This window comes from Acanthisitta chloris, unplaced genomic scaffold (assembly GCF_000695815.1).
Source record: "Acanthisitta chloris isolate BGI_N310 unplaced genomic scaffold, ASM69581v1 scaffold15802, whole genome shotgun sequence".
NCBI lineage: Eukaryota > Metazoa > Chordata > Aves > Passeriformes > Acanthisittidae > Acanthisitta > Acanthisitta chloris.
Window position 1 is genome coordinate 14,215 of NW_008660037.1, and position 17,842 is coordinate 32,056.

The window sequence follows — 17,842 nt, forward strand, 5'->3', positions numbered from 1 at the left end:
CGAATGCAACAGCACCACAGGGCAGTGCCTGTGCCTCGAGGGCTACGCAGGGCTGAGGTGTGAGAGCTGTGCCCTGGGCTTCTACCCAGAGCAGGGCAGCCCACGGTGCCAGCCCTGTGCCTGCAGCCCCAGCGGCTCCAGCAGTGCCCAGTGTGACCCGTGAGTAAAGCTGGGCGGCCCCCGAGGGGCTCTGCGCGTGGCTTTGGGATTTGGGATGCAGATCTTCTCATCTGGTGCTAGTACTGAAAAAGTGAAAAAAAGCAGGAAGGAAGCTGGTCTTACAAAAATTCATGAAGCTTATTTCTCTTTCAAGAGCTGGATTATAAAAATATCCCTAGCTGTGGCAAAAGCCCTGGCAGCCCCCAAGGGAGCTGACTTGCATCTGTGAGTCGCACAGAAGCAGAACCTCTCCCTGATGCCTTGTGCATCCCTCGTGCCTGAGCTGGGGAGGGGAGTGGAGGCTGGGGTGGAGCACAGGGGCTTTGCAGAGGTTTGTTTTCTAGAGGGATATTTGTTACTCCAGAGACAGGTGAAGCTTTGTGCTCGGCCCTTGCTGAGAGTCAGGGTGGAAGCAGCAGCCTGACCACGGAGTCAGCTCCTGCCTTGCCTGGCATTTACAGTCACTGGAGCTGATGCTTTGAGCTCTTGTATAATGAATGTGTTCCTCTTCATTTCACCTCACCCACCCTCACATCTTGCCTTTTAAGAGCTGGCACGCAATTATTTTCCAACTGTGGCGCAGTTGAGGATGTCTGTTCCTCCAAGAACAATCTGGGCAGCAGCCTGACCCTTTGGGTCCCCAACTCACGCTCTCAGGACAGTGAGCTGCAAGGTCTGTCCTTGGAGGAGATCCCAACAAACCACCCTGCAGTGACTTCCAGCCTTCCCAGGTTCCTGCTGCCTTGTTGTCTTTCAGGGCTTGGTCCGAGCTCAGCGCGTGTTGAACACCTGCACTTCCCTGCCAGGGCTGGGGCTGAGTCAGAGTCGAAATGCTCTGCAGGGACATGCTGTCTGTAATTATTTTATGAATTATCTTTTCCCAACACCCAAACCCTCTGCTGATGTCCTTCCTTTTTGTTCAGTGCTGCATTTTGCTGCTTGCATAAGCTCTGAAAATTCGGAACTTAAAAGTAACACTCCAGTTGACTAGAGTGACCTTCTTACTAAAAAAGGTGATCGTTGGGGGTGGAAAGTTAAGAGTTTTTCACTTTTTCCTTTTCCTTAGTGTCTGTTTTAGGTATGGGAAGATGTGCCTGGAAGCATCAGGGTTTGCCACAGACTAGAAAGTGTGAGTTTGGTCAGATCTACTGGGAGGGCGAATTGGGCAGAAAGGCAGATGAGGCAAATCTAATCTTTGGGAGCTGGGAGAGGAGGAGAGGCACTGCTGGAGCAACTGGGTTAACTGGGAAGGCTCTCTCCCTGACTGAGTCAGTGGGCAGCGTGTGAAGCACAGACCTGTGTGATGTCTCCCTGTGTCTCACGGCGTGGGGCGAGCCAAGAAACGCCCTGGGAACTTCGGGTGAGATGCTCTGAGTCGTGAAGGAGATCGTGGTGGAGTTGGTGCGTATCGTGAGCCGTCACACCCCAGCCCAGCCTGTGTGGACCCAGAAATGGCAGGGACCTCCCCAGTTCTCCTCAGCACCACTTTACAGCCTTGGGGGCTGTGGGAGACGCTGATCCTCAGCCTTTCAGCAGAGACAGCACAGGGCAGAACACGGGGGAAGATTTGAGGAGGGAGCTGTTGCTAACAGAGCTCTCTCTGTGTTCCTCCTCCCTGCTCAGGGGGGGTTTGCTGCAGACAGAGATGACCTCTGGGTGTTTAAAAAGAGGAAAATTAGGTCAGTTGTCTGCGTTGTAGGGCTGGGGGCAGCAGAATGGCTGTGAGATGGGCAGCATTCTGCCTCCTGATGTGTAGGGGACACAAACCCCAGTGGGACAAATGCTCCCCTTGATTCTGTTGTGTTAGAGCAGAGCTGGACACGGCGGCTGGGAGGGATGGGGGGAGGCACCAAGGATGTGGATTCCAGGGTGCATCCCTGCAGTGTGGGCTCTGTCCTGACGAGTGGGAGAGCTTCTGCATTGCAGGGAGGTGTGTGTGAATCCAGGAATGAGGTTTTCGGCTCCTGTGCTGGAGTCCCTGGGTGTCTGCTGTCGCGTCCCTGGAGGAGCAGTGCGTGTCCCTCCAGGCAGGCCCTGCTCAGGATGAGGCACGCAGGCATTGCCCAATACCACCAGCCAGCTACTGTTTTGTTGACATTCCAAATCCTGCATTATTTATTTATTTAGTAAAGCACCAGCCCAACTCCAGGTTGCACAAGTGAATTCCTGTGTGCTCCAGAGAGAAGCGACTGCAGCTCAGATCAGTCTCTGGGTGAAACAGCAGCTTGATTTTTGGATTCTGACCCTTTTAGAGGGCAGCTGATTGGAGGGGCAGCGTGCCCGAAGGCTGAGCCCTAGGGGCACACAAAACATGCCTGATAGCTTTCAATCAGCTTGCCCAGGCCTTTCTGAAAGTGCCTGTTAAAGCACCCCCATACGATGATTAGTAGTTGTATTTCTCGGCAGGCTCTGGGGTCGGCCAGATGGCACACCCAAGTCTAATGTTTGTTAACTAGACCTCAAATGCAGACCATCAAATAAAAATAAAAAAAAATCCCTTTCCTGAGGCACAGAGTTGATTTTGGGAGTGAACATTGACCTGACATGCTGTCGCTATGAATGGGCTCCATGGCTGCTAATCAAAGCTCTGTTTTGGTGGTGGTTTAAATTTGATTATCTGGGAAGATCCACACAGATCCTCCTCTGGGATGGCAGAGGATTTCTGTGCTCTGGTTTGGGTGTTTTTTTAAAATTTTTTTTTTTTGTTAGATGCAAAGCTGTGTGTGGTTCAAGCCTGGAGCTTGCTGTGGGGCTGGATGGAATCCTGGTCTGCTCAGAGAGGGGGAATGTGTTGTCCCTGTTGCGGTTAACGCCTAGAAACCTCAGATAAAACCACATTTCTTGGGGTTGGATGCTGTGCAGATGCTTGCTAAAGATAGCTGTGGCCTGGAAGTGTTCATAGTCCATAGAGGAAGGGTGGAGAATGAAGCTGAAGTTTCAAGGGCCGTGGTCAAGGTCACAGAATAGTGGAGCATGAGGATGGTGACTCATGTGGGTGCATGGGCTGAGCTGGAAGGGCTGTGCTCCTGCTGCAAGGCCCTGGGGACGATGACAGTGTGGGGAGGGTGCCTGGTGGTGGCCCCAGCCCATGATGACATGGCCCCAGCCATGAGTTGCCCCACACCAGCTGCATCTCACCATCTTTGGGCACCTCAGGTTGAAGTATGTGCTGTCTGTCTGTCCTCTGAGGAAGCAAGAACCTCCTGACCTGGTGGAGAAGGTGAAGGTGATGCTACTGGAGAAGGTCACTGTGCCCAGGCTGTCCAGCCCATATCTCCCAGCCTTGCACCTTGGGCATTTATTTTTCCTTATGCAAACAGAGTCCTGAGCCTGGACTCTCATCTCTTGCTCCCTGTGACTGGTCAAGGAGCCCACCCAGAGGCAGCAAAGGCAGCTGTGGGGGTTGGTGGTGTCCAGCCCCACCAGCTGGGACAGTGGTGGGAGTGCTGGGGCTCCTCTCAGTGTTTCTGACCCTCTGTGGCCCCAGGATGCCACTCGTGTGTCCCTGGCTGAGTGCTGGCACAGTGAGCTGGAACAGTGGCTGCTCCCCACAGCAGTCCTGGGGTGTGTGGGGCTCTCCCTGGGATGTGCAGGATGAAGGAAATGGGGTTGGGTTTGGGGAAGCCGCAGCTGTCGTGCCCTGGCGCGAGGAGCTGTGTGGACACAGCTCTTTAAACACACGCTGAAGTGATTCTCCTGTGTAAACCTGTTCTCTGGCTGATGGATCTAAAGGAGCAGCACTGCAGGCAGGATGAGCAGCCTGTGGTACCCTCCTGGGGAGCAGGAGATGACTTTGCAGGTTTTGATTTATTTATTTTTACCTTGCTGCCAGCACTGCCCATCCCCACGCAGGGCTGCAAACACTGGCCAAGGACAGCACAGGGTGGCCCAGCTGGGGGTGGTGTGGGGCTTTCCTGTGCCCTGGTGCAGGGAGGGAGGGGTGGGATGACCCCACTTTACCTCCTGTGAGGCATTCATCCCAGGCTTTCCTGGCCCACACGTAGGCCTGTGTGGCTTTTCTTTTCCTGCAGCCGTGGAGGCAGCGAGTGTAGCCCACGAGCAGCTGCTGCTGTGTGGGTGCTCCTGCACCCCATGATTTGGGATGTGATTGGAGGAGTGGAGCTGTGAAGCAGAGACAGTGCTATGAGATGCTGCTGCCTGGCAGAAGGGTTCAGCCCTTGATTCTCTGTTTCCCTGGGAGGTTTTGTGTTCTAAACTAAGGTATCCTGGTTCTAGGGAAGACAAGGTAATGCCCCCATCAACTTCTGGTGCCCTGACCAGTGCCAGTGAGCCTGGATTAACTAACTGGGTTAGGTTTTTTCTGTGCCCTTAAAACTCCAAACTAAACACACATATGTGCTACCATTGTCCCTAGTGAAAACATTAAACTGGGGGCTGTGGATCAATTTAAGTTGCTGCCTCTGCCTGTGCCAGTTTGCCTACAAGCAGGAGGCCATGGGAAGTATAGGCTCCAGCACATGGTTTGGAAGTGATGTGAGCTTTGGTTCCTATGGGATGAAATCCACTGCCCAAGGGTGCAGTGCTCTGCTCCTTCCCTGACCCTGCAGCCTTTCCTTCCTGCTGGCTGTCAGGACAGCTCTGTGCTCCTGCTTCCTGCATGGTTTGTGCTGCAGGCTTGGCATAAGTCATGTGAGGGAGCTCCTGTGGCTCATTTCCATTTAAAAAAGGGAAAAAAATAGGATAATGTATGCATCTAAATGCCCAAGTGTCAATACAGAGATGTTTTGCCCCCTCAAGGGGACCTCGTGCTTTGTGTTTGTATTAAAGAGTGTCCCTGAGAGCATTTGTACGTGCTATCCCCTGGGGCAGGGATGCACTGAGGAGGGCAGTGGCCATCCCAGAGTGCTGCTTTTGTGGTGGCTGTCACTGTGGAGAGGCTGATCTTGTGTCCCTTGCTCATGGGGGTAAGGTCAGCAGCACTGGACAGGGTGTTTTGTTGAGGCCTTTGGATAAGGGCTGAGGTTTCTGAGAGAGCTCAAGCAGCTGGGCAGGGAGAGCCACACGCTGGGCCTGAGGAGCTGGTGGCATGTGGAAAGGTGCAGAGAGATCCCAGGGGAAAAGCAGTAAGGAGCATTGGTCCTGAGGGCATTGGGAGGCACTTGGGTGGCTCCCATACTAGACATACCTTGAGTGTCATGCAGGGCAGAATTTGGTGGGGTTTTGTTAGTTGGGAAATGCAGATCCATTGAAATTGAGAGTTTTTGTGGAGCTTCACCAGCCTGCACTGGAAGGATGCTCCTCATGTTCCCAGGGCTGCTGCCCATCCCAGCCACAGGAGGTTATTTGGGGGAAGTGATGGAGTTCTCATTTTGCATTGATAAAATCTTCATCTTTTATCTTCAGAGTGTCATCACACTGCTGAAATGACTTATTTGCGTGGGATCTCTATTTTCACTCTGCTGTATTTTAGCAGTCCCGTAAACCACATCAGGTGCTGCTCCTCTTTTGGGGATATGACCTTGGGAACTCACGTCCTCAAGGACTTGTGGTTTAAAAAACCCCAAAAGCCAGACAAAAACCCACCCCTTTTTCCCTTTAAAAAGACTTGTCCCTTTTATAGATTGGCTGAGCACAACCAGTGGCTCATTATCTCCCAGTAATGCCTTGTCAGCATCACTCTGCAGAGAACAGATCTTGTTTTGTAGCGGAAATTATTACATGTGGACGTCATAAAAGCAGAAGAATACCCTGTTAGAGCCTATTTTTCTGCATTCTTTAATTATCTGAATCCCTCTCCTGTTCCAGCCTTTTACATCCCATCCTCTCTCCTCCTCTCTGCCCCCACAAGCAGCTCAATGTGGTACCTGCACCCATTTTTATTCTGTTGCAGACAGGGTGGGAAATGAATGAGTGACTGGACACAGCAGCAAGGAAAGGTGGATTGTTATCATCTCCCCTATGGTAATTGTGGCTTCTCAGAAATCCTGTTATTTTGTGGATTTTCCAGCAGGTTCTGCTGTTCCAGTGCTGTCTGTTGCAGACTTGCTGCTCTGTTTAAAACTGACTGCCCTCAAAAAAAAATATTGGCTGAACTGTTTAAGCTCTTGTGGCTAAATTCTGGTTGGGGAGTGTGCCCAGTCTGACTTCAGGCAGTGCTTGTAGCTCGTGTCTCCTGCTGCTGCCTGAGCAGAGGCATCAACAGAGATCTGGAGGATGGAGGGACCATGTTGGGCAAAACTGGTGTGTCCACCAGGGAGACCAGACCTGTCTCCCTGACGTCCCCACTGATGTGTCCTCATCTGCTTTGAGGTTCCCTGTCCCATCCCTGAATTGCAGGGTTTGCTCTGGGAAACTAGAGCAAATCCATGCTCCTCCCCACGGAACTGCAGAGAACCCCCGTCCAACCTCCCTCTCCAGGGTCACTGGGGTCTCCCCATCACTTCCTCCCTCGCCACCCCCAAGCTCTGGCACCCCAGGGTGGCAGCACAGCCCCAGGCTGGGGATCCCTGGGCCGTGGGGGCCCTTTGGCATTTACAGAGTGGCCTTTGAGAGCTGTGAAGTGTCCCTGCCCCGTCGAGGGCCGCGTGTAAACAGAGGCCGTCCCGCGGCGCGGCGCGAGGAATGCGGCACACAATGGCCCAGTGTTGGCCACCATAAAGCTCCACTTCTTCTGCCCTCCACAAAGGGGCTCTGAGCGGGTGGCTGGCGTGGGGCTCGGCCCTGGCCCCACTGACCCTCCCACAGAGCCACTCTGGCTGCCAGGGGCTTTGCTTTGAGCCAAGGGAGTGAGCAGGAGAAACCCAGTCTGGAGCTTTTTCCTGCTCTGCCCTTCCCCACGTGCTGAAACTCTAATCAACTGACCTAAGGGAAGATCAGCATGTGGGTTATGAGGGTTCTGGTTTCCTCATGGAACTGCACCAGGGGAGGTTCAGATTGGACATGAGGAAGAATTTCTGCATGGAAAGGGTTGTCCAAGGAGGTGGTGGAATCAGCATCCCTGGTGGTGTTGAAGAAACAGCTAGATGTGGCACTCAGTGCTCTGATCTGATTGAATAGGTAGTGATTGGTCAAAGGTTGGACTCGATCTTTTTTTCCAGCCTCAGTGACTCTGTGATTGTGAGCGTTAACAGCATTGGTTTTCCACCAAAGTGTCTTGAAGCATTTAGCTTTCAAATGTTAACTTTTCTTCACTGCCCAGGAAAATGTGAGAGAGATTTGTCCCCTGGCTGCTGTCAGACATCACAGAACATCAGCACTGAGGGAACCAGGCTCGCTGGAGGAACGCACCATTTTTAGAGACATCTCTTCTGAATCCTCCTAATCTTGTGCAGCTTCCTTTTGTCTTATCCCATCAAAGTGTGACAAAGCCTTTTCATGGGGGTTGTTTTACAGATGTTCTCCTCATTCATACGAGAGCTGTAGCTGCTGTTAATTGTGTCTGTTCCAGGAACACCTCCGGGCCCTGCTGGGATGAGTGATGGGCATAGCTGTCTTTGGAGGTTCCGAGGGAAAAGGGAGGGGATGGGGCACAGGAAAAGCTGGAGGTGCTGCTGGGTTGGGAAAGGACTGGCTGTAGCTATCACTGTCCTCTTCCTCAGAGCAGTGTGGCCCCTCACCAGCTCTTCTGGGGCTGGTCCTGTTGAGTGCTGAGGAGTGTGGGGTGTGGACATGTGCTCTGTGCTTCAGGGTGAAGACAATAATTGTATTTGGCAAAACTTTGCTTCAAAGCTGTGAGGAGTTTTGCATGGCTTATCTGCTGGGCCCTGGGTCGACACCCTCCTGTGACTCTTCCCCAAAGTCTTACCAGTTTCATGTGTTTTAAAAATAAAGGCAGAAAAGCTTGGTGCTGTGCCATTTCAGCTGGCTCTGACATGGTCAGGCAGCCCCTGGGACCTGGGCATCCAGGATTTTCTGGCATCTGGAAAAATATTCAAAATTAATTTCTCCCTTCCCTCCTCCTCGGGGAAAAAAAAAAAAAGGAAGAAAATAAATGATTGGAGCTTGCAAAGGGTTTTCTGTTACACCATTAACTGTGCACAGCTTGACTGCCAACAGCCCCTGAGGCTCGTGGTCCTCTGTCCTCCCATCCATCTTGTGCCTGTCGTGTCCCTGCTAACTTCAGGATGTTTCTGTGGAGGAGGAGTGGAGACACATTGCAGATGTGACTGCATCTTGTGCTCTGTCTTAGATCACAGATACTTTGAGGCTTTTTTTCCCCTTGTAATGAGGCCTTGAGTCCCTGTGCTGTCTGTGCTGAGCACTGCCCGAGCTGGGGTGTAGCCCTCACCCCCAGAGGGTCAGGTCACTCCCAGCTGGATCAGAGCCTTGCACATGGTCCATCCCCACTAACTGGCAATCACTGCCAACTCCTTCTGCCAGTGCTTTATGTGCTGGGGATGGTTCTGATCCTGGGGGAACGTGTAGAAGGTGGATGGATGATGTGCTGGTGGCAGACACTGCCTACACGGTCTCTAGCATAAGTGTATTCATAGAAATCTAGTAGAAACCAAGGCTGGCTGGAGCCTTTGGTTACTGGAAGTCTGGTTTTGTCCCAACACATCCTTCTATCAATTGTTTTGTAAGAGCTAAAAATTGGCTGGTTTCAGTGGAGAGTTAATCATCATCTAAAATGGAGTTGAGCAATTGATGTAGCTGCGTCAAAATGTTTCCCTCTTCCCTTCCCCCTTCTTCCCCCTCACTTCCCCCAAAAAAAGAAATTCCTGGCTGATACTCAGAATCCAGTTCAGTTCTCACTGTGCAAGTATTAAACTGTGGGTCTATTCTTTCAAATTTCTGGATTTTTATGGGCACAATCGTTCTGTTAACAGGATTTTTTTTCTTGTGGTTTCAATGCATTTATATCATTGACCTTTGCTTTAAAAAGTATCTGACAGTCTTTGCTGGGCTGCAGCTATAAAAAGGAGTGTTGTAAGGGGGCTTTATTCTATGGAAGCAATGACCACAGGCAAAGCTTTATATTTGCTGAGTGATTTAATTCTTGCACATGCAGGACTTGGCTCTGTGCCATGCGTAACATGTTGAGAAAAGGTCTGCTCGAGAGGCATTCAAACCAAACTTTCCAAAACAGCCTTTTTTCCCCTTCTTTTAAAAAAAAAAACAAAAAAAAGGCAAGCTTTCTTTCCTGTTATTTTTAAGCTAACAAGTAAAATGAGGGGACTCTGCCCCGAAATGCTGCACTGAGCTCTAAAAGGGTCACTGGGGGAATAAACCTCCTTCTCAGAAATGGAGTGGGAGGTTGGGTGCGAGGGTGCCAGACGGGAGAGAGGAGGGTGTCAGCAAGACAGAGGCTTGAGCTGGGAACAGGAGGGAGTAATCTAGAACATCCTGCACTCCAGGGGGAAGCCAGAGCAGGGTGAAGACAGTACCTCTCTAGTGCCTGGTCTGTACAGCCCTACCCATAGGGCGCATTCCCAAAAGATGTGATGTCGTGCTAAAGAGGAGATTTTTCCCCCCTCCTATCCATTGTTGTTCCCTACTTGGCTCTGCCTGTCCCCTGCCCTCTTACAGGAATATCTGTGCAGTAGCAGTCAGAAGCAAATAAAAACAAACTGGTTTTTTGTTTGTGCTTTTTTTAAACACTGTGACAACGTTTGGATTAATGTTAGGTCTCGTGAAAAGCTCTTTAAAAGTCAAACACACTGAGCTGCTTACCAGCATCCCTTTGAATCCTGCCTCTGCCTGCTGCAATTCCAGATAATGGGCTGGAGAGCCAGGAAACATCATCTTTCTTTTTCCTCCTTGTAATCAGGCCATTAAATATGCCTGAGGTTTTGCATTCTGGAGCTCTTCAGCTGTGCAGCCCCTTGGGCTGAGGGCTGTGTGTTGGTGAGCATTTCCTCTTCCTTTGGCAAGCAACAGAGAGACTGAATGATGCTAATTTCTTACAGAAGCAACTTCTTCCCCCAAACATTGCAATCTAGTGCGTTTTAATTAAAAACAACACATCAACAGTGCATCAAACCTCTGTTAGTTTTAATCAGCAGATTTTTCTGGGGACTTTTAGGGACAAATTGTGCCTTGCTCACTCTTCCCTGGAGGAGAGAGGGAACAATGGATGAGCTTTGTGCAGGCACAGTGAGCCCTCAGATAGTGAACTGAAAAGGTATTTCAAAGGTGTGTAAAAGGTGTTTGAGTAGGGGGAAGGTTATGTGGGGGGAGCCAAGAGGAGGATGATCCAGGGGTGTGCAGGAGTGTCTCATCCGCTGTGGCTGCAGATAAATCCATCACCTGCAGGAGACCAAATCGTGTTTGTTTGGGTTCCCTGTGCAGCAGGCAGGGCTGAGGTTTCTGCAGCTCACCCCAGGGCTCTCAGGGATGTGAAGAGGCACTCTGTGCTCTCTGCCCCTCGGCTCAGGCCTTGGCTGCTCCCTGTGTGCAGGTGGGATGAGCCGCTGCTGGCAGTGCCGTGCCGAGGGCTTGACGGGAAGGAGCATTTTCTCCATTCCTGTGATTCCTCTAAGAGCTGAGCTAAATGCTGCCAGGATACAAAGTCTCTTATGAAAGCAAAGGATTTGAAGCCTCTGTGTGGAGAGCGTGGCATGGAAAGCCAGAGGAATGAGGGTAACCTTTGCTTTTTATAGCTTCTGGTGTTTGTTTGCTCATGGCAGCCACCAGCAGTGCCCTGTATTCACTGTGCCCTGCTCCACCCTGTGCTCAGTGTGCCCGAGTAAACAGCTCCTGTCTGGGGTCAGCTGCAGTGGAAACTTTTGCTGGGGAAGGGAAAACCCTCTCTTGTCTTTGCCTGGCTCTGCTGGGTAGGAGAAGTGAACTGGAGAGAGGGACTTTGCCTCGGTGTCCGTGGAGATGTTGTGTGGAAGGGATCATTGGGATCATGGGGGAGGATTGGAGGGAGTGCAGGTGGCTGAAACCCGAGTGAGACACCTGAGCTCCTGCACCAGCTCTGGGGGGAGCTGGGAGAGCAGGTGCTGAGCAGGGAATTGTCTGCTCACCCGAAAATCTGGGAGCTGGTAATCCGTGTGGGTGCTGTGCTGTCGTTCAGGCCCAGGGATCACAGGTGTCCCAGTGTCCTGCAGCACCCAGGGCTGGGGAGGGACTGTCAGAGCATCTGCTGGGGCTGATGCAAGGGGATGGCTTTGGGCCAAGGCTTTTTAGAATGAGTGATGATTTCTGGTGCCCAGCTGGGAAGTGCTGTCAGGGTAACTGGCTTGGCAGAGGCTCAGCCTTTCTGGAACTGCCCAGCTCTTTTTGGAAATGGTTGCTCCTGGGTTTCATGTCCTGTTTCCAGCAGAAAGGAGGAAAAAGAGGAAAGGGAGTCCGAAGTCCTGCCCACAGGTTTGTACTTTGGATGCCTCTCGGTGCTGCCAGATTTCACTGTTTGCTTTTCTCTCTGCAGCTCTGGGAAGTGCCAGTGTAAAGTTGGTGTCAGGGGCCTGAAGTGTGATGAGTGCAGCAATGGGTACTACAGGTTTAACGACTCCACCTGCATTCCCTGCCAGTGCCACAACCACTCCCACACCTGCGACAGCCTCACAGGTAACTGTCCTCCTCTGGCCCTGGGGCTGCAGCCTTCACCTCTCTCTGTCTCTGGTTTTGCCATTCTCATCTGCTCTTATCCCCTTCATCTACATCTTTCTCTTTCACTACCCAAAACCTTCACCTTAAAGCTGAAATGGAAATGTGGGTCAAGGTTGGAGCTGGTGCTCTTTGAAGGAAGGCAATAAAGGCTGTGTGTTTTACCCCAGTGCAGAGCCTTAATTCAGCAGTCTGTATCGAAAATCAGGGCTCTATTGTTCTCTGCACTTACACAAACACAAAACAGGAGTTTTTAAAGAGCTTTTGTTCAACTGCTGTTTACCTGGAAACATATACTGTGCTGGCACTGACGTAAGGGGACTTACTGCCACAGATAACAGGATTAGAGCTGGACAAAACTGGCAGCATCTAATTGCTCACTTTTTATAGATTGTTCATTTTCCTAGATCACTTCTTTGACTGTCTCTCAGTCAGCTGTTGATGGAGTGCAAATGTTGAGGCACCTGTGCATGAGCAGCTCATGGGAGAGCAGGAGAGCCTGATCGCTTTCCCAGCTCCGCTGCAAGGAGAGATCCCAGAGGAGTGATGTTATGTGACTTCAGCCACAAAACTCACTTCAAAATCCAAATCCTCATCAAAACTTCAGGCTGAAGTGCAGTTCTGCAATATTTATCCAGGAGCTTAGAAAGGGGTGATAATTAAAACTGTTGCAGAGTCTGTGTAGCTGGCAGAGAGGCAGAACTGCTCAGCTAAGGTTTTTCTGCGCCGTGTTCCCTCATGGGCTGTGTGTTTGCAGCAGAGGAACAGGCAGCTGCAGTGCTGATGCCCTGATCCTGCTCAGTGTTAGCAGCAGGCACCAGAGCTGTGCTCCCTGAGGATGAATTGCTGCATTCACTCCCATACTGAGCTCTGTGCTCGTGTCCTAGCGGGATTGAAGTGTCTGAGTCTGTCCCTAAAGCTGTGCACACATCAGCTGTGTTACTGATTTGGAGCTGGCTGTGTGGGTTTTGTGAAGGAGTAGGATAATCTGCTCTTTCTTTTTTTTCCCTCACTGTTCTCCCTGCTCTTTACTTAAAAAAGAAAACCCAAGGAAGACAGCACAGACCTTACCCCTGGGCTGGGGCTGTTGAGGCAGCCCTTGTGCCAGGGCTGCCCAGTGCTGCGATGAGAATCCCTTGTTTTCCTTAATGGCCTATTGTTGATGTGACAAAAATCCTTTTTATTTTAAATTTTCCTCCATCTGCTTTATTTGCTGCAGAGAGTGGGGGAACCCAACAAAACCAGAGCAGAGAACAGTCGATTAAAAATGAGATGTGGTGCCTAATAAGTAAGGAGCACACTCAGCCCACTCTAGAGACTGCACTCTGTGTGACCTCCCCGGCTCTACATCAGCTCTCTGTACTCTTTGTCAGATTTTGAAGGTTTTTTTCCCCATTAACTCTGTTCTTTGGGCTCCCTCTGCCGGCTCTGCAGGCACCTCCTGCTTGGCATTGCCGTGTCCAGGAGGAATATTTACAATTACAGGGCATAAATAAATAACTCGGGCAGCAGGAGCTCCCCAGGCGACAGCACTTCCTCTGACACGGCCCCTGCACCCCGTGGTGTGTCTGGGCAGTGAGGTGGGTTGGTTCTTCCCAGTTGGGGTACTGTGAGGTCTGATCCTTCCTGAGGGCATTATCAGGATGAGAAGTGCTATTAATTATTCAGGCTCTCCACAGTAATACCTGATTGCAGCCCGTGCGTGCATCGCATGGCTGAGCAACCTGCTGACTCATGGAAACACAGCCATTTTGCAGGGCTGGTGGAGATAAATGGGAGTCATTTCTGCTGATGGCAAAGACATTGGTCCTGAAATGACCAAGACTGCAGAGAAAACTCAGGTGTGATTCCAGATTTATGCCCCCATTAATGCCTGTGGAGCACAGCCCAAGGCAGCCTGGTTTGTGACCAGGCAAATAATAGAATCTTTGAGAATCACAGAATCATACAATCATCCGGGTTGGAAAAGACCTCCAAGGTCACCAATCCAACCCTACCGTGGTTACAGGACCATGGCACTAAGTGCCACATCCAGTCTCAGCTTGAAACCCTCCAGGGATGGTGAATCCACCACCTCCCTGGGCAGCCCATTCCAATGTCTGATCACTCTCTCTGGAAAAAATCTCTTCCTAATATCCAACCTAACCCTCCCCTGGCAGAGCTTGAGTCTGTGCCCTCTTGTCCTGCTGCTGTTGCCTGGGAGCAGAGACCAACCCCCACCTGACTCCAACCTCCTGTCAGGGAGTTGCAGAGGGTGCTGAGGTCTCCCCTGAGCCTCCTCTTCTCCAGGCTGAACACCCCCAGCTCCCTCAGCCTCTCCTCATGGCACTTGTGCTCCAGTCCCTTCCCCAGCCTCGTTGCTCTGCTCTGCACCTGCTCCCATGAGCTTCCCTGTTCCAGGCAGCCCAGTGAAACAGCTGATCAAGCTCTGCAGCTGGAACAACCAAGCCCAACAGATGAATTTCCCCTCTAATCCTGACATCTCTCCCACAAAACCCACTGGCTCGTGTCTGACAAGCTGTTGGGGGAAGAGCAAACAGTGTGTGGGAGCTGAGGCTGAGCAATGTCCATAGTCATCGGGTGCTGCCAGCCCTGCTGGGTGGGTGAATCAGCCACTTCCTGGGTTTGCTTCCTGCCCTTGGCATCAGGGGTGGCTGCAAGGACATGCTGGGCTGGCTCAGGGATGCTCAGCTGCTGAGTTGTTGCTGTGGAAAGAGAGGAGCAGGAGCTGTGCAGCATGTTGGGCTTGCAAGGGAGCCAAACTGCTCTGATACTAATAAGAAAATCTGCTGGGGGCTGTTTAACAGTTAGCATTAACCTAAATCAGGATTTTTCTGTGGTTAATGTTGATATGAGAGTTTACCATCCCCCAGCAGCACTGCTGGATCAGCTCAGTGAGTCTGTGCTCTCACACGTGGTGGTTGTACTGCTCTGGTGCCTTTGCAGGGTCTGGTCCAGGGAGTTAATCACAGGAGCTTCCCTCAGCTCCCTGCCACCTCACCAAGGAGTGCCTGAATTACAGCCTGTTCCTGGGGATGGATGGGCTTTGGATAGAGGCTGCCCTTGTATAACCAGGGAGATTTTTCTTCTCTGCTCACAGCAGAATCAAAATGCAATTTGGAGGCCATTAGGACACAGTGTCTGCTGAGACACGGCACGCTGGGTTTCTGATTCAGGGGCTTCCCCAGCTAGGGGAGGTGCTCACGTGAGCCCCCAGTTCTCCTCTGCGTCTCTGGGAAGGTCAGTGGCTGCTGCTGCCTTGTCCTGGAGGAGCTGGTGGGATGGAGCTGTCTGCCCTCAAAGCAGGATGGTGGCACATCCTCACCCCTGGCCACTTCTGGGCATAGAAAGAGGCTGCACACAAAAAAGGCTAAGACTTAAACCTGAGGAAACTCTCATGGGAGTTGGGGACTTGAAGCATCAAAATTCCATCTCAGTGGTACAAATGCAAGCTGAGACTCCTTTCCTTGAGGAAAATTTAGCATTGATAGCACGTGTTTACCTGCAGTGCCCTTTCAGTGGTGAGCTGTGGAGCCTCTCTGCTGGGGCCACCTGCTTTTTCACACTCTGTGTGTGTGGAGCGAAGGGATGAGCATGAGAAGGTCAGTAGAGGCCAGGATCATGTTTTGGCCCGAGGGCATCCAAAAATCACCTGTGAGCTCTGATAATTGCGAGTGCTCCATGCCAATCCCTGCTCCAAATGTTCTGCTCCACTTCCTGCTGCCAAACGGTCTCTTGTGCTCCTCTCTCTTCCCTAGGCACCTGCCTGAACTGCCAGGACCACACCGAGGGGAAGCACTGTGAGCTGTGCAAGGAGGGATTTTACCACGGTGCCAGCCCTGCCCACGTCTGCCAGCGCTGCCCCTGCTCCACCGTGGCATCCACCGGCACCTGCCGCCTCCGTGAGCCCTTGGTTTCAGTCTCCTTCCTCAGACACTGCATGTGGCTCTCTCAGTTGAATTGCCACTCAGAGTGCATCAGCCCAGGGAGGTGGTTTATAGCTGTGAATCCTGTTCGTGGGAAACAGGGCACCTTGCTGGAAGCAGGACCTGCCACGATGCATCTCTGGTGCTTGTTGCCTCTTGGGAGAGCAGCTGTGCAGAGAAACCATGGAATCACACAGTGGTTTGGGTTGGAAGGGGCCTTAAAGATCATCTAGTTCCACCCCACAGTGGTTCACTGCAGGCTGCAGCCTGCTCTGAAGAACATGCCAAGTTTTGTAGAAAGTGCTGAGCTTGTGGCAGCAGGAGAGGTGCAGGACATGCCCATGGACCTCTGAGTCCACTTCTGAACGTCCCCAAGCTGAGATTCTCCAGTCTTCCTGCTCTATTTTCCTGTAGCTGAGAGAAGTCATCGCTGTAATAATCATATGTATGACTTTTTATGATATTTCCTTAATCAGTTTTGCAATTAAGTCACTTCTGGCTTCCTATAGGCAGAAAAGTTCTTGCAGATTACAAGCATCCCTGATATAGTTCCAGCTGTTCTCTGAAATTGGCTGTTTGAGATGGAAATATTCAGGAGTAATAATCTATTTCCTTAGCAACGTGCTGAGTGTGCTCTGTGAGGCTCATGTGAAGCATCACCAACCCCCAAAGCTTTTTTCCCCCTAGGAACAGAGAAATTGCTGGAGTTTAAAAGTTGTACTTTCAGCTCAAAACTGGAGATTGGTTCATACTTGGTGGCTGCTGATTTTGGTCAGAGTGCCTTGGGGTCAGGTGCCAGAGAACAAATCCCACAGCACCTGCCAAGGGCTGTGACACATTTCTGCTTTGCTTTGTGTTCCTCAGAGCCTGGCGAGACCGTCCCGAGGTGCGACCGCTGCAACACAGGGTACACTGGTCTCAACTGCAACCAGTGTGACAAGGGCTACTACAACTCTGACAGCATCTGTGTGAGCTGTGAGTGCAACGGGAACGTGGACCCGGCGCTGTCGCCCAGCGTGTGCCGGCCCGAGAGCGGCGAGTGCATCGGCTGTCTGTACCACCCCGCCGGCGCCCGCTGCGAGCGCTGCCAGGACGGCTACGTCAGAGACCCCCAGGGCACCAACTGCACCAGGAAAGGTAAAACCAGGCCTGCTGTGGGCCTCAGCTGGCCATGAGCTGCCCCAGGGCTGGACAGGGAATGCTGTTGGTTGTTCGCGTTGGGTTAGGTTCATCTGGCAGGGAAGACTGAACCTGTTTAACACATTGGTGCCCGCTGGCCTGGGAGTGTAGTTAGAGTTAGCCTGGCAGGCACTGCTAGTGAACAGGCTGGGAAAAAAACCCCTATTTGCAGTGTATTAAATGTAGGTTTTCAGATTTCCACTGCTTCGTATCCTTGATCTCGTGGTGCCCAGTGAACTGTCCTTACTGCTCTGTTCAGTACCTCTGGCTGGTTCTCCAAAAAGGCTGTTGGTAATAAATTCTTTCACTCTGCAAACAAGAATTGTTTGGACCAAGTTTAGATCTTCTGTGGTTTTTTGCTTTCTAAACAGGGAAGTCAAAGCTCAGAAAGGCAAAATCCAAACTTTGACAGTGAGTCAATGCCAGAATTTACTGGTACCTGCTCTGGGGATCTCACCAGTCTCCAGTGCACATCTGAGACACTGTGTAGCATCTCAGATGCAAACTGGAGGGCTTGGAGTAAAATGAGAGAAAATGGTGCCGAAGCTGTTCCTTCACTGGTTATCCAGAGCCTGGTGCTCATGGTGGATCTCCAGCTTCATGCATGGAAACAGTGCCAGTGTGATGCATTAGATGAGAGAACCTGGAGTGCAGGGAAGTGTCTGGGCACAATTTCATCCTTGTCACCAATAGAGATTCAATCCAGATCTTCCATCAGGAGCTAATGTGCTTTCCATTCCTGTGCTGCTCTCTGGAGGTGCAGTCACAGAGTCCTTCCCTGCTCAGGGAGATGATCAATACAGCAGAGTTGGATGTTCATTAGCTGTAACTGGGCCGTTACTGGGCTGGAAATGGCACTTGTGCATTGGCTCATCCAGTACCTCCCCCTGCACAGCTCTGGCTTTGCACTAAGAGCCACATGACCTTGCTCCATTAAAATCCATATGTGTGGCTTTGCTTGTGTACTTGTAGTTGTCAGCATTCAGTTTTATTTTAATGCCATTCTTATAGCTGATTCCTGACGTGGGGAAAGGCTGTCTCCTTGCACAGGGACTGGGATGTGC

The 17,842-nt window shown here is 51.4% G+C and overlaps 1 protein-coding gene across 1 annotated transcript in view; it reads left to right on the plus strand.

Annotated features, from left to right (window-relative positions):
- Positions 1–12: 12 nt before the first annotated feature.
- Positions 13–17,842, plus strand: part of MEGF9 (multiple EGF-like-domains 9) — a gene marked incomplete at its 5' end in the record, with an annotated part of 21,246 nt that continues 3,416 nt past the window's right edge. The window contains 4 exons of the mRNA XM_009069673.1: positions 13–159; positions 11,495–11,634; positions 15,432–15,575; positions 16,464–16,736. Coding sequence (XP_009067921.1) covers positions 13–159; positions 11,495–11,634; positions 15,432–15,575; positions 16,464–16,736 — 704 coding nt within the window. The remainder of the gene's footprint in view (positions 160–11,494; positions 11,635–15,431; positions 15,576–16,463; positions 16,737–17,842) is intronic.